The 17,161-nt window shown below is 43.6% G+C and overlaps 1 protein-coding gene across 1 annotated transcript; it reads right to left on the bottom strand.

Annotated features, from left to right (window-relative positions):
• Positions 1-5,306: 5,306 nt before the first annotated feature.
• On the bottom strand, positions 5,307-15,793 carry CLEC3B (C-type lectin domain family 3 member B). Its single transcript, XM_084858117.1, has 3 exons — positions 15,667-15,793; positions 9,290-9,388; positions 5,307-7,617 (listed from the first exon to the last, which is right to left on the bottom strand). The coding sequence occupies exons 1-3, from the start codon at positions 15,767-15,769 to the stop codon at positions 7,217-7,219; spliced, it is 603 nt and encodes a 200-aa protein (XP_084714243.1). The 5' UTR covers positions 15,770-15,793; the 3' UTR covers positions 5,307-7,216.
• Positions 15,794-17,161: the final 1,368 nt, after the last annotated feature.

Below are 17,161 nucleotides of genomic sequence, written 5' to 3'. Positions count from 1 at the left end.
GTCTATTCTCTTTGAGAAATCATGGAGGACCGGGGAAGTGCCAGATGACTGGAGGAGGGCTAACGTTGTCCCTATCTTCAAAAAGGGTAAAAAGGAGGAACCTGGGAACTACAGACCAGTCAGTCTGACATCAATCCCTGGGAAAATTCTGGAGCAGATCATAAAGCAATCCATCTGGAAGCACCTTGACAACAATGCCGTGATTACTCGAAGCCAACATGGATTTGTCAAAAACAAGTCCTGCCAGACAAATCTGATCTCATTTTTTGATCAAGTCACCTCCCTTGTAGATCGTGGGAATGCTGTAGACATCATATACCTCGACTTCAGCAAAGCTTTCGACAAAGTGCCCCATGATCTCCTGATGAGCAAACTAGCTCGAAGTGGGCTAGATGAAACAACGATCCGGTGGATCCACAGTTGGCTACAGAATCGGACTCAAAGAGTGCTTATCAATGGGACCTTCTCAAGCTGGGGAGGGGTAACGAGTGGGGTACCGCAGGGCTCAGTCCTGGGCCCAGTGCTCTTCAATATTTTTATTAATGACTTGGAGGAGGAGGTGCAGGGAATGCTGATCAGATTTGCAGATGACACAAAATTGGGAGGGATAGCTAATACTTCGGAAGACAGAAACAAAATTCAAAGTGATCTGGATAGACTGGAGCGCTGGGCAGAAAACAACAGAATGGCATTTAATAGGGACAAATGCCAAGTTCTGCACCTAGGAAAAAGAAACCAAATGCACAGTTACAAGATGGGGGATACGTGGCTCAACCACACTACGAGCGAGAAGGATCTTGGAATTGTCGTCGATCACAAGCTGAATATGAGCCAACAATGTGATGTGGCTGCAAAAAAGGCAAATGCTATTTTGGGCTGCATTCATAGAAGCATCGCTTCCAAATCCCGGGAAGTACTAGTTCCCCTCTACTCAGCACTGGTTAGGCCTCATCTGGAGTACTGTGTCCAGTTCTGGGCACCACACTTTAAGAAGGATGCAGACAAGCTGGAGAGGGTTCAAAGGAGGGCAACAAAGATGATCAGGGGACTGGAAACAAAGCCCTATGAAGAGAGACTGAAAGAACTGGGCATGTTTAGCCTTGAGAAGAGAAGACTGAGGGGAGATATGATAGCACTCTTCAAGTACTTGAAAGGTTGTCACAGAGAAGAAGGCCAGGATCTCTTCTTGATCATCCCAGAGTGCAGGACACGGAATAATGGGCTCAAGTTACAGGAAGCCAGATTCCGGCTGAACATCAGGAAAAACTTCCTGAGTGTCAGAGCAATACGGCAATGGAACCAATTACCTGGGGAGGTGGTGGGCTCTCCCACACTGGAGGCCTTCAAGACGAGGCTGGACAGCCATTTGTCAGGGATGCTCTGACTTGGATTCCTGCATTGAGCAGGGGGTTGGACTCGATGGCCTTGTAGGCCCCTTCCAACCCTACTATTCTATGATTCTATGATCTATGATTCTATTCACAGAGGTTTTGCCTGTTCTGTGGCGGCATAGAGTGGGGTGAACTAGAAGTACTGCTGCTGACATCACACCTACCTGAGTACAGGCTGGGCCCTGCTCACAATACACTATAGAACAGACCAGCATGGGCCAAGAACAGGCACCATGACACTAATGGGCCTTCAAGTCTTCCCTTCCCCTGTGATGTACTGTGTAGGCATCCCTTTATGCCAGGGGTGTTTAACCTTAGGCCTGCAAGCCAAATATGGCCTGCCTGCCACGAGGGTTACCCAGGTTTCCATTCTTGTCCCTTCCCTGTCCCCTGACCTCATCCCTTTTCCCCTAGCTGCCAACTGTTGAGTGGTTTCCTGGCTTTTGTGCAGCCCCCCCCCCCCGACCCATTCTAAAAGGTTGAAATGCCTCTCCTAAGGCGTAGTCACTGACCTCACCCCTTTTGCCTCACCCACCACTGGAATATGGCCCAGAAGAGCTTCTCTGAAATTGAACTTGCTTTCGGGCTGAGAGAGATGCAACACTCCTGCTTAATGCTATCACACACCCCCACCCCCAAATTTGGAGCCTAGGTAACTATGTAACTCTACATAGTTAACCTAACGGTTAATCCGGACCTAATTGCTGGGGCCACAGATGTTATGTATCTCATCTTTGTGGACATTATAACTTTTCACGTGGTTTAAAATGGTTGCTGCTGCCAGTATGGAGCAGATGGGATCCATTTGTTTGGGATAATTGCCATCTCAAGTATTTTAAACAGAGCCAAGGTTCTTGACATGAAAGTAAATACCACAGAATTCTGGATATAATTTGCAGTGGGCCACCAGCTATCTTTCTATCATCACTTTTTTCCTTCCATTCTCCTTTCTTCTCCTTTGTTACTTGTGGAGAGGGGGAGAGAACCTTGTTAAATAATAGCTAGAATCTCTGAATGGAAAAGCTGGGAGAAATAAGGGGCTAAAGGAAGAGGAGGTGGCCAGCTAAATGGGTCATGCTGGCAAATAATTGAAGTGGAGTTGGCAGATACTGAGATACTCCCCATTTCAGATCTCCGAGTAGTGCACATTAATAAAAAGGACAAAGCTATGAAAAGAGCAACACTATTTGAAGTTTATTTGAAATCTAGGGCAGTCTTGACTTCTTGGAGTCAAACAAGTTGACAGAAAAATAGTATTTCAAAGCCCATATTTTTTGGACATATTATTGAGGCTGCAAGGAATACTTTCCATAGTTTGGTGACTGAAAATGGAGTTGATGATTACTCCGATGGGATCTCACATACTTTTGTGTCCATATAATTTGCTTGCACAACTCTAAATTTACCTCAGTTTGCTCCCACAGCTGTTGCCATTGCTATGCTAGATGTTAATAGAGAGCTGGCCTGTGCCAAGTTACATAAGTCACATATCACCATAAATATCAAATGCTAGATTAATGGACAGTGATTAATAAATCAAGGAATTTTGAAACAACGGATTCTGTGATATATATGCAAAGCTTATACATTTTTAAAGTCCTTACCTTTGCTAAAGTATCCTTGGGTTTTGTGAAATGCCAAATATTGCCAACATATTAAATTATACAAATAAAAGACATTTGTTCATATTTCCATAATTAATGTGGATGTACCATCTGTGAGCTCCATGGCACAGAATCTCTTTCTTTCCCAATCCAGAAAAGTTGGTTGGATCCAGGATCTGCCTTCTGTGAGAGGAAGAGCTCCACCCAATTTTGGGAGATCCCCCTACACCACCGTTCACCCCATTCAGCAGGGTCTCCTGACTCTCTGTGTAGCATTTTCAGGCAGATGGAAGGATTGCTATGGGAAGGAGGGGCAGGGAAGTCCACTTACATCAGTGCAGCTGATCCAGAGTAAACCTGGATCCAATCCATGGACATTTAAATCCCAGTGGAAATGCAAATATTGGGTTGGATTCAGATTAGCATGTGCAACTGGGCAGGCAGAAGCAGACCTCTCCACTTTCTCCTCTCCATGGCAGCCCCTGCAGCCCCTTAAAAATGCTACGCAGAGGGTCAAGGGGGACCCTGCTGAATGGAGTGAGGTGTGGTGTGTGGAAGAGGAGGGGATCCCTGAAAATCGGACAGACACACCTTCGGTGAGTGGAGCTCTTCCACCCAGGGAAGGCAGGTCCCAGATCCAATCCACTATTTAATGTGCAAGTAACTTGTTCCATTGGTTTTTCATGGGTTATAAGCAATGGGTCTTAAGCATTTGTGTAGAAATCCCCTTTGTGTAGAGATGATGAAAATGCCCCCCCTCCCCCTTGCCACAGCAGCCCCTCCAGTCCCCTGGAAATGCTACACAGAAAGTCAAGGCCCTGCAGAATGGGGTGAACTGTGGTGTGTCTGTGTGTGGGGGGGGGAGGGGGCATCCCCCAAATTGGGAGGAAGAACCTTTTGTGAGCAGAGCCCTTCCTCTCACGGAAGGTAGATCCTGGATCCAACCCACAATGCTCCCAATTGTGGGGAGGATTCTAAGCGTGTTTAGCTGAACATCCATAGAAGCCCTCTTCAGATCTTCCTACTGAAAGTGTAAAGGTGTGGAGCCAACGTGGGTGGTGACATTGGGGGTGGGGCTTGTGTTCGCACCTGTCTCCTGCCTCAGTTTAAGCCTTTGCCCCTTCGTTCAAATGCCTGGATAGGACTAATGTGTTCTATCATAACTTTTAACATTACTGGTAGGTACTAAATTTGTACCTACCTAATACAGGAACTCATGTGCCAGTTTTGTCTGTTTGGCTTGGATGTCTGCCTGCCTGGAGAACTGAATATCAGCATTGCCTATACATACTAAAATTTGAAATTCTGAAAAATGTACAGTGAAATCCTATACTCATACATAGAATATGAGTTAGGCACTCAGTAACTCCAGATGGATTTTTGTGCAGCAAAACTATCTGCCTCCAAGAGGAGGGTACTTGTTGTATCTCTCTACATGGGTCATGTCTCTGGACCTGCCTCCTCCTCATGAAAAAAGCATGCTGTGAACAGTGACACACAGCTATAGATCCAGCTGTGAAGGTCGGTAATTCTTACTTTTATATCCTCTAAAACAGTCTTCCCCAACCTGGTGCTCTCTGGACATTTTGGACTCCAACTCCCATCATCTCCAGCCAGCATGGCCAATGGTCAGGAATGCTGGGAGTTGTAGTCCAACATCTGGAGGGCCACCGGTTCCCCACCCTCACTCTAAATGCAGTGAAGGCTGGTGGCACTAATGTCAGTGGGGTGGTGAATCCACTCTGGGTTTCAGTCAGACCTCCAAAGGAGCTATCCAAGGTGCAAAGCCTCTAGAATGGATATCTTTGCAGCTTGGATAGCTCCTTTAGGGTTCTGTCTGAAACCCGGAGTGGATTCACTACCCCACTGACATTAGCGCCACCAGCCTTCACTGTCTAAACACCTTTCAGAGTGGCAGGCCTCCATTTTCAGTTCAGAAAAAATGGATGTCAGGAGCTTGGGGAACACTGCTGTGAACAATGATTACTCAGGGTTCTTGGATTTAAGATAATTTAATCCCCTTGAGGTGGAGGGACTAAGGTTGTAAAACTTAACAGTGTTGCGGGATGTGCTAATAACTCCCATTAAAGTCCAAGGGAGTCAATCAGTTTAAACCTCCAGCTTAATTCAGGTGTGCCTTATGGATGGGCTATAAATCTTAAGGAAATGTCCTAGTCTAGTAAAGCAAACATTGCGTGGTTGAGTTCTTTTTGCTGCTCTGTTATTTTCTGGCTGGCTGATGGATAACTCTGAAGGACGTATTAGCATCCTAAGAAGAAAGCACCCCATTAAAACAGATTGACGCTGTTCTTGTAACAAGCCATATTTCTTTATTCTGTGGTAATCACAACAGAAAGTGTGGCAGTGATAATCTCAGATATAAGCACTTCTAGAGTCTTCTACCCAAGCACACCTGCTATAAAAATCTGAAAGATACTTGTGCACTGTATGTTGTCATGTGTAACTAGATTTTAGAAGAATGTTTGCCACAATTCAGTGATCTGTTCCAAACACTGGGGCTTTGATGTATACTTCTTCCCTACTCATTTAAATAGAGGAAGCCAATTGTGTCCTTTTGAATGGCTGGGGACATTCCCCGTTGTGAATGCAAGTGATCCATGTGTGCAAAAGCGCGTAAGCAGTTAGACAGAATTTCTGGATCAGGCCAAGGATTGATCCATTCATTTTGCTGCGTCTGGGAGGTACTGGACTAGCACTGTTTTCTCTGCATTGTGAAGGCACTGAATCAAAGGATTTCTTCTTTCAATTCCATTGTAGGAGAAGATTACAGGTTGGAGCTGTAGCAGCCCTTCACCATGTTCCAGGCACCACCACCACCATCACAACATGATCTTTTTGCTGTTGGCTGCCTGCCTGCTCCCCTGCTTCACCTTTTTCCCATTATTCCTTTTCCGGTTTTTGCCTTGTGTTTCTAGCCAGATGGGCCAAAAAGAAGTTACTGTAGCTTAGAGAGTTTATAGTACTCCCGCACTAGCAGATGCAAGATCTTTTTTATTTTGTCTTTATTTTACACAAATAGGTGAATGCTCTTGTTGACTCCTCTTTGCACCGGCATTGCTCAGTGTAATAGCTTAGGCTGACGCAGCTCTGCTTAACCCTGATTTCAGTGGTGCAAAAGTTGCTAAATGGATTTATGTGGCTTAACAATTTGGCCATATGGAGGGTGTAACATTAAGTGAAAGCAGGCTGTGCTATGGCACTTTCAGCTTTTCAGTCCAATAGATGATAAACAGGACAATTCAGCAAACACTGGTTTAATTTGGTGCAATCAGCAGGGGGAAAAAAGAGGATTGCAGGAAAATAACATGCAACAGCTAATGAGTCTTATGTACAATATTATTTTTGCAAAGTTCCAATGTTGCCCAGACAATGAAGCCATCCTAATGTTTTGGGTGTAAAAATATATATATCTATAAGTAGGCTGACCATATGTACCGTTTTAAAAGGGACAGTACCATTTTTTTCATATTTCCCAGCTGTCCCGTCATTTGAATATAAATGTCAATTTTGTCCTGTTTTTATTTTTTTTGTAAAAAACTGAACGCGTTTATCATAAGGCTCTACGTTAATCAATGCGTGCAGTAAAACTACTAGTGTGATGAAAGAGGAAGTTCCATTTACTTTATCCAGTCAGGGCCAGGCTTCTTGAGCTAGCGATGATCAGATGCCACCCCCTTGCTTGTCTGCAGTGGCGGGGAATTCAAGAGGTGGTCACCAAGCCCCATTCAGCGTGTGGGAGCCAGGAGGGTGAGTCTTACTGTTATTTCTACCATCATTCCACCAATAGAGATTCTTTCTGCCATACATTCAGTTTGATTCAGACTTTTCAGACTCATATTTCGGTTCAACAGGCTGTTACCTATTTTTTTATTACAGCGGAATATTACATAACCCTGTCCCGTTTTTGTCACTCCAATATCCGTTTTTTGTCTCAAGGAAATATGGTCAGCCTATATATAAGTCATGCCTTAAGAAAGAATAATGTAGCTGCTAACAAGTTGGGTGCTTTCAGCCAATTAAAGTGCAGCATAGGTCTAATACATTCTAATCTATTACCAAGCCATGACTGGATGTGCCAAGAGTATACATGTGCGTGTGTATTCCTTGCAGAGGTGTGTGTATATTTACACACACAGAGCTCTATCCTGGGTGCCAAATGGAATGCCTTTACCCTATTCTTCCACACTAAGAGCCCCACTATTAAACAATCATGAACTGGCACACATAAGGCAGCTGGTCTCTGCACCTCTTGTCAAACCACTTGCCGACAGCAACCCCAGACAGCGCTGCACAGTTTTCTAGCTTCCCACCATCTGGCTGGGTGGTGATCTCAGTTTCCCAGTTCTTATAGCCGATGCTGCTGCTTGTCATGTCCACCCATTTTCCTTCTGTTGCTAGGTCATTAATGCCAAGCCAAATTTCCGTTTCAGGCCCAAGGCTTTTCCTCACGTAGTCATAGAGAGCATCGTTTTCATCTCCTGTCTGTGGGGTACCGAGGGTGCCGCCTTGGGAGATGCAGTCTTCACTGGCCTCATGGTAGGTCTTTGCATCGGGAAAAGCCAGGACACATTTTAGATTGATCTTGGTGCCTCTCAGACAAACTAGTAAGAGACAAAAAGTTGGGGAGGGGAGGAGAAGACACAAGATGTCACCAGGAAAGGAATTTTTTTCTTGAAAGTATAATAACGGTGCTGTTAACTGTATCTACAAGGAAGCAGTTTCTATCCTATTCCTATTAGATGTACTTACCAAAGCATGCTTGTAGTCTTCAAATCATAAACTTTCATCCCCCCCTCCCCCCCGCTGCTCCTGCTCCCACTTTCATTGCAATAATGAGTGTCACAAGCATTTATTGGAAAGTGACTGTGTCATCACTGGTGAAAAGCAATGCAATGTTTTCAAACTACATTCCAGTAAATGTTAGAGTCCCAGTACAAGTGAGGCCAATGGGAACCTCAGTCACTTCAGCAGGACTTCCCCAGTTCCTCCAGTTGTTGAATGAGCTCTCATCTACCTGAGGTTGACGTTCAAAGAGCTGTTCTTCAGCTGGGCTGAAAAGTGTAGGTCCAGCAATAAGTCACCATGCTGGCCCACACAATACAGAGCTCCAGGGCATGGGTCCCCTGTTCCAGTGTGCAGCATGGGGTGGCTTCTTCTTGGGATTCTTCCTGTTGAGAGGTAGCTGGGGGAACTCTAGCCTGCTGGCCCTGTGTACGCCTCCTAGTGCTGTCACCACCTCAGGTGCTTCAGAGACGGGGGCTGTGCCACACCTCCGCTAGGCCACGGAGCAGGGAAATGAAGGACCGCTGCATGGTGAGAAATGACACGACCCATGATCGAAGTTGGAGGTTTCTTCTCAGAGAGAGCCAGAGACACAGGAGGTTGGCTGGGGGGTGCTGTGGCTGTGATTGCTGGCGGTGGGTCTCACTTGGGTCTGGCCAGAGGTACCTTGGCCCAGCCAGAGGAACAGATGATGTGCTCAGCAATGCAACCCATGCCTTACCCTCTGAGATGGGTATCCCACAACCTGCCAAGCAGTTGCAGTGACTTCTTTCTAGCCTAGGAGTACAGTTGCCACCTTATAAAGTGCCATAGCTCAGCATTCTATTCCTGAGCACTTTTTGTGGATGGTGACCTTGAATGTTTTTTTTTGGGGGGGGGGGCCTTTCTCGCTGCATTGCTGCTCAGTGCAATCATACCCCTTCTTTTCCATAGGAACATAGGAAGCTGCCTTATATTGGGTCAGACCATTGGTCCATCTGGCCCAATATTGTCGACCCTGACTGGCAGCAGCTTTCCAGGGTTTCAGGAAGGAAAATGATTGGCTAAAAGGATTGTCTACTGAAGTTCCTTTCTGTTCTTTTATTCCTTTGGTGGTTTAAGGACTGACAGCAAGGAAGTGGACAGGAAGAGCCTCTTAGATGCTGGAGCAGTTTTGCTTTCCAGTCACTCTACCCTCATCTCTATAGCCAGGTGGGGTGTGAGGACAGGGCGATGGAACAAACCAGGAGGTCTTGAATTTGAATGTAATGAGAAACCACAGTTAGTGCTACAAACTACAGCTTGCCAACCAGCTTCAAGCTGTGGCTTAAGATCCAGATTTGTTGGCCCCAAACAAACTAATATCAGTGAGCTGTTTTGAATTTGGACATACAAAGAAACCATAGGTTAGCTAAACAATGGTTACATATGAAATGGCTCATTGACTAAACGTATTCCCCAAGCTGAGCCAATTGTGTGGTGTGTGAAAGTTATGGCTGGTGGGTTTTGTACCTGTTTGAAGTGCTTGCTTTTCCTTTAGCAGAGCCACCTCCTGGGAGATGTTGTCTAGCTGCTCCTTAAGGTCTTCAATCATTTTGAGGCTTACAACATCTGTTGAGCACATAAAATGATAAATCATAGTATCGGTCTTCTACACCTAATACATGCAGTCTCATTTACAAATGGAATCAGCACTCCCTCCTCCATTGGTGATGCAACCGGTGAACAAAAAAGAAAACAGCATATTATTATACATACTTGTCATAAAGATTGTATAGTACATGATGTTAACAATTGATGGTGAGAAGTATCCAGTGTTAGTCCTATGTAAAGTAGACCCATTGAAATTAATGGGACTGAAGTTAGTCATGACTAACTTAAGCCTCATTCATTTCAATAGGCCTACTCTATGTAGGACTACATTGGACACTACCCAGTGTTTTCATGTTTTAAAACATCTCACCTCCTCTTTGCTGCATATCATTTCTACAGAGGCCAGTTTAAAAAATAGTAAACCTAGTCCAGTGTGAAGGCTGGTGGCTCCAATGTCAGTGCCACTCTAGAGGCTTCATACCTTGGATAGCTCCTTTAAAGTTCTGACTGGTTCTGACTGAAACCCAGACCAGATTCACCACCCCGCTGACATCGGAGCCACCAGCCTCCACTGTCCTAGTCCCTTATCTACCTTCTCTATTCTTTATTTCTTGCCCACACCCTGTTGTACACTTTTTTTCTTTTATCTCTATATACTTTAAAATAGGTGTGATGGTACTAGAATTCTAAAGTGCTCTGTTTCAGAAATATTATATTATCCACTGTTCTAATGCAATTAAAAAATAAATGTCATAATTCCATTTATGCCACTGTACAGGGATCAGGGACATCTGGTAGCGCTGCTGATATTATTCATTCAAGATTATTGTTTAAAGCAACATTTGTTTACATGCTCTCTGCTTTTGGTTGCCATCACAAGTTACTTTCAAGTCACTGTGTGGCTGCACTGGCTTTTGAACTCCACCCTATCCAGTGATCCAGAAAAGCCATGCTGGGCCTTACATAGTAATTTATCTTGAGATGAGAGAGAGGCAAGCTGATAGCCTCCAATTAACTAGCACTTCAGTTCCTGAGCCTCAGTTCACTTCAGCCTCTAATTAATCTTCAGTTTATGTAAACAGGGTAAAAACCAAATCAAGCTAATTGGTTGTTATTGCAAGACAACTGTCCGTATAAATAAGCCCTGGGTTGGACAAAAGTCTGGAATGTTCTTAGGCAGATTCATTCATTCATTCCTTGGTCTACACATCCATAAACATCAACCTCTCAGCGGCTTTTGATACTGTTAACCACGGTATCCTCCTGGACCGCCTAGAGGGGTTGGGCATTGGAGACACCGTATTACGGTTGTTCCGGTCCTTCCTCTCTGGCAGGTACCAGAAGGTAGCACTGGGAGAGGAGGTTTCGGACCTGTGGCCGCTCACTTGTGGGGTGCCACAGGGTTCCATCCTCTCCCCGATGCTATTTAACATCTATGTGAAGCCGCTGGGGGCTATCATCAGGAGGTTTGGGGTGCGGTGTCATCAGTATGCAGATGACATGCAGCTCTACCTCTCGTTCAAATCTTCACCAAGGTTGGCCGTAGAATCCCTGTCCAAATGTCTGGAGATGGTGAGTGGCTGGATGGGGAGGAACAAGCTGAAGCTGAACCCTGACAAGACCGAGGTACTTTTGGTGGGAGACAAGAGGAGGCTGGGGGATGTTGACCTGGTGTTGAATGGGGTACAGTTACCCTGCAAAGTCCAGGTCCACAGCTTGGGGGTCATCTTAGACTCCCAGCTGTCCAAGGAGGCTCAGGTGTCAGCTGTGAGCCGGACAGTGCTGTACCAACTCCATCTGATATGGCGGCTGCGCCCCTACCTTCCCGACCATCTGCTCCTATCGGTAGTGCATGCCCTGGTCTCCTCTCATTTAGACTGCTGTAATGCGCTCTACATGGGGTTACCCTTGAAGACAGTTTGGAAGCTGCAGCTGGTACAGAACGTGGTGGCTCGCCTGATTAAAGGCAGCTGCCGGCGTGATCACATCACTCCAGTGCTGAAGGAGCTGCACTAGCTACCAGTTGTTTTCCGGGCCAAATTCAAGGTGTTGGTTTTGACCTTTAAAACCCTATACGGCTCCGGCCCAGCCTATCTCAAGGAGCACCTCCAGCAACACCAGATAGGCCGCTCAGCAAGATCAGCCTCGGATGGCCTTCTCTCTGTCCCATCAGCCAGGACAGCTAGGCTGGTGAGGACGAGGGAGAGGGCCTTCTCTGTGGTGGGCCCCATTCTGTGGAACTCCCTCCCTAGGGAACTCCGCCATGCCCCCTCTTTAATGAGCTTCCGCCATGCATTAAAAACATGGTTGTTCAGGCAGGCATTTGGGGTGGGCTAGGGTAATTTCAGAAATGTGATGTTTTTAATGTTGAATTTTATTGTATAAACTGATTTTATTGTTGTACATCGCTCAGAGTGGCTGGGTGACCAGCCAGATGAGCGATTAATAAATTGAATGAATGAATGAATGAATGAATAAATAAAATTTTGACAAACAGCATAAAAAGTACATTTCAGATCTGGTTAGAAATGGGACCCAAATATTCCCAAACCTGGCCACCTTGTTGATCATAATCCTATGCACCTGTCCATTTTTGTGAGATTTAGTGTTTAAGTAACTGCCCCCATGAAACAAATGGCAAGAATTAAACACAAGAATTAAAGTACAAAGGAGAAGTGCATAATACTATTAATGATATCACTACTTTAGTTATTGCTCAGTTCACTTGAGTTAATGAGTTCCAGTAACATTGCATTAATCATTATTTTGATTCCTTTCATCAAAACACATTCTGGGAAAACTTCCACTTTATGGCACTCTAGTTAAAGGGAATCTTTCATCACAGTATTATCCCTATTTTAAAGGATGCTCTACACAACAGTCTTTGTTGTGTGTGTGGTTTTATATATTTCCTATGTCATCTATGCTTTGCCAAATGCATACTTAACCGCAGAAATGAGCTGTCTGTAAGGTTTTGTGAGAAAGACTCGATTGCTTTGCTGCAGTTCAGGGTTCGATATAAATTAGACCCTATTAGGGAAACTGTCTAAACACTCAGCCACTCAGGAGAATGATAGGGCACAAAGAATCCGGAAGCAAAAGCCTTGGTAAAGTGGCGGGTTAAAAGCCCTATGTAGAAAAGCCCTATGTGTTAATACAATATGCATATCTTATGGACGAGCTTATATAAACATACCATATCACCAAGTCAGAAAAAAATGTGCCTTACAATCCTGTAAGTGTTGACTCAGAAGTATGCCCCATTCTTCAATGGAACTTATTCCCACATAAGCGATTTCAGCCATAGTTTCATGTAATCGGCAGTGGAGGCTGGTGGCTCACTGTGTGAGGCAAAGGACAAGATGGCGCCTCCCTCCATTCCATGTACAAGAGCCAACCAGACAGACTGATGAATTTTACTTCAACACTGGCAACCCTATAGCATCCTCCACTGCATTTGGGGGCAGCAGACTAGCTTAGGGGGAGTAGGCCAGGCCATGTTGCACACATAGCTTTGTCTACTCCCCACCCCTCAGTTTCTGCTGCCTGAGACAGCTGCCTCACTCTGCCTAATGGTAAGGCCAGGCCTGATCACCCTGCCTCATCCATGGAATTTTATGAGGTTTCGGACAATGTCATCCTCCACTTGCAAGCCTCCTCTGTTTTCCCACTATTTCTTCCATCTATTTTGTTACCATGGATAATTTGTTAAGGAATAATAGATGGAATCGATGCACAATGACTTCTGATTGTTAGTGCTAGGACATCTCTGTCTGAAAGCATCCAGAATATATCCCATTTACAACCTCTGCCAGTTTCCTGGAACTTTGTTATTCATTTTCCTCTTCGGGTAAAATCATCAAGCTTTCATGGTTAAATATAATCTAGTTTCTATATACATAAGTTTTAAGAGATCTAGTGGCCACAGCTGGAGAGCTGCATATTAAAAAGGCGTGTTAAAGAGCATGAGTTGAGTATCTTGTGGTAATTGTTGATTAACAATTCCCAAATCTAGTGACAGAAAGTCAAATCTCCTTTTAACATACTTGGTTCGATCCTCCATACAACAGACAGCCAAACCCATTTAAATTCTGCAGGGCTTTTTTCTACAATTAATGTTATTAGAAGATGTATTAGTGATTATTAATTCATTTAGCTTTCACTGTTCATGTGCAAAGTGATGGTAATATCCTTATTTCATAAAATCTTCTGCATATGCATGATATAAACCAGTAAAGGAAAAGAAATGAGAACCAGAAAGGTTAAAACACCCACACACAAATATATAAAATTACTATGCCTTTTACTGTAGTTTTAGCATGCTGGTTTTTTTGTTTGTTTTAGCTCTGCCAAGATTATTCCCTGTATTATATGTTTGTTTCTGAAATTATGTTAACCTCTGCTTTAGTATGGCTGTTCTGTTTTTTTTAGCTGTTATTGGCTGGTATTTTAAACTGTGATGTTAACATCTTTTAATCTGTATGTTGCCAGAGAACTTTGACTATTGGGTGACTGATCAATGGAAATAAATAAATAAATAAAATGGAGTTGTATCCAATGTTAGTCCTTCTTTGAGTAGACCCATTGAAATGACTGGGACATATGTTGGACTATCATTGGATGCAACCCTTGCGTTTTACTGACTGACCAACTGCCTGAGATACCAAAATTGTTAGGATACCTCCTGATGAGCTAATACAATGAAATATGGTAGAGGTGTAGTTCAAGAACCTTGGTTACTAGAGAAGCCTGCCAATGAGACAAAATGGAGGACTCAAATGCACCCCAACATGGTTTGACCACACCCACACTAGCTAAAAAGCTGAAATTTGGTACTAACATTGCTCAAGACATCCAGATTACTGCAAAAATCTGAAACAAAGCCATTCATATGTCTCTCCTGAGAAACAGGGGCAAGCACTGTACCCCGCAATAAATTAAGGCACTTCCAGATGAATCAAAAAGCTATAAATTAGTACTCACATCATCCAGTGTACTACGATTACTTTTCTAAAAGGCAATCTGGGACATTTGTAAGTGTCTCTTCTTAGGAATGGGAGAAAAGATATATCCCCCAAATGGTTAAGGTACTTCCAGACCACACAGAAACCTGGAAGTTGGTGCACATATAAACTGAGACACATCAATTCATTTTTTTTTAAGTCTGAAAGGGGGATGTTTTTGCACTTAAGAGTAAAAACAAGGGCCATAAAGATTACCTCATGAGGTAGGCCAGCATTCTGGCACAGAATCTTGGGCTAGTGAGAGTTGTGTTGGCTTTTCAGACTTGACTTTAAGGGAGGGCAAACATTTCAGCAGCAGCAGCAAGCATAAAGATATGCTTGCAGAATGCGAGTTTCACCACCTCGCCCTTTATTTTTGTTCACTGCCTCTCAGGGGACCTGTATGTTCCAATTAGGGCTTGAGACAGAACCAAGTAACAGCTACATTTTAGATCCTTAAAAAAAATGAAGGAACATCCATTTTTGCTTTTTTGTCCCCATGGCACTGGATACATCTTGCAATCCGTGTTACACCTCCTTGAGAGGCTGTCAGCACAATCTTCTACCTATCTACAAGGAAGCACTTTTCGATTAGTTCAATGGGACTTAGTGTATAGGATAGCAGTCCAACTCTATTATGTCTCCTCCTGCATTCCAGATTTTTTTTTTTTATAAACTGCAGATTTGGGGAGCAACTACGTCATTCCCAGTATTTTGTCCCCCACTCCCTTGTTTTATTTAACATTCTGCCTGATGGAAGAGTTCTAGAGAACTCTAAAGCTTGCTTGCCGTCTTTTATTTTAATTGGTCCTTATAAATCTCTTGTGGATTTTGGATATGTAGATATATACACACACACATAAACATGGCAGAATCAGCTCCGTTCATAAGTTTTCAAGCAGAAGCAAGTGCTTTGTATATTGTAACCTGGTAATATTTTAAAAAATTGTAAATGATCTTGGATGTAACCCTGATGAAACTACAATATTAAAAAAACATAAATGAAAAAAGGAGAGGACTACCAGATAAAAGACTTGGGGTGCTGCTTCCAGATAGACGGCTCCTAGCATTTCCAATCAAATTGTGCAGCTTTTCCATCTTTTCCTCCTTAACAGATTTTTTTTTTTTTTTTTATGGACAGAAAAAAATGATGGAAGTGGTAGAAAAACATGAGATGGTTAAGAAGATGGTGATGGCTGTACCCCCTAGTAAAATTCTATGCACGAGGGTGATTGCAGAATAAAAGCCTCATCTGGAAGCACCCTTGGAGATTAATCTTCTTGGCGTTCTTACCTCTCCTGGGTTCTGGCTTTTTCTTGGGTCTAGTGCCTTGCTGACTTGTCGTGTGTGCCATACAAAAAAGGCACATAAGAAGGCAAACTCCTCGGAACGTCATTCTTCTGCTGCTGCTGCTGCTCTCAAAAGGAGTGGAGCTGAAATGGATTTGAGCTGCCTTGAGCCAAGCTTCTTAACATGGGCTTTAACCAAAAATGTCTGGCCAAGAAACAGTTCCAGATTCTTCCGTAGCATTCCAGTGACTAGAGGTTATTTTTACAGATTGTTGGGAGAGATCCAGTATCCTAAAGGCTTTCAAACTCTCCTGCACACATGAAGGGTGTGTCTGGAAATGGGATGTTTCTTTCATTTCCTGGGTCTTACTTAAATGTACAGACAAAATAACCAAGAATGAAAATGTTTACTTCCCCATTGATTAGAAGCTAAGCAGGTCAGCCCTGGTTAGTACTTGGATGGGAGACCACCTGGGAATCAGGCTTCCTGCATTGAGCAGGGGGTTGGACTTGATGGTTTTGTAGGCCCCTTCCAACCCTATGATTCTGTGATTCTAAAACTGTGTTGCCACCGTTTCCTCCGACTGCGGCTCTGTGCCTAACAGCTAAGGTTGCCAGCTTTTCAACCAGCCCCTGTAGCTGTGCCTTTAAACAGCAGCTCAATGTGCAGACATTTATTCATTTATTTATTTAATACTACAATTTCCACCCTGCTTTCCTTCTGGTACAGGGGCACTCAAACTGGCCAACAAAATCCAGCAAACAACTTCAGAAATAAAAATAACAACCTACATCATGAAAATAAATAACAAAATACTAACCTGCTAAGAATACAGGGAGAGAGTGAACGAACAGCAACATAATTAAAAAGCTTGCTGATGGTATTCAGCTCTGTACCACAAAAAGCTTCATCTGCTGATTTCTGCACAGTAAACTACTAGTAAAAGGCACAACAGTAGGCAGAGCCTGCCTTTTTCTAGTAAGTTAGGAATCTTACTAATAGCTGAATGGGAGGTAGAAATTCAATAGGTATAGCATTTCCCAGCATGGAAATAAATTGATATGGAGAGTTCCATGTTTTGAAATCCTGCCTGACACACTCCTGTTAAAGGTACAGGAATACTGCCATTGTGCTAGCAAATAAAGCCCTAACTTTATTGAAAATTATATTGAAAAATTCTATCAATATGCCATAATAGGTGGATGCAATCATGTATCTACTCCATTTCTGTATATTCAAAGAGAAGTTATTATTTAGAAATGAATAATGGATTTAAAAATGGCACTTGAAGCTCACAATCTAACCTAATTAGCCTGCAAATAGCTTCCTTCATGATCATCCTAAGGCTGCAATCCTTTATACACTTACCTAGAAGTAAGTCTCACTGAACTGAGTGGATTTACTTCTGGGTAGACACACATAGGATTGCACAGCAAGACCAGACCGAGCTTGCATCACCATCTCCACCAGAAACATCTTTTTCTCCCTTTCTGAATAT

The sequence above is a fragment of the Heloderma suspectum genome, chromosome 5, assembly GCF_057233095.1.
Source record: "Heloderma suspectum isolate Gila_16-S chromosome 5, 16-S_ref, whole genome shotgun sequence".
NCBI lineage: Eukaryota > Metazoa > Chordata > Lepidosauria > Squamata > Helodermatidae > Heloderma > Heloderma suspectum.
Note: the sequence above shows the minus strand (reverse complement) of the source record. Positions and strands in the feature narration are given on the sequence as shown.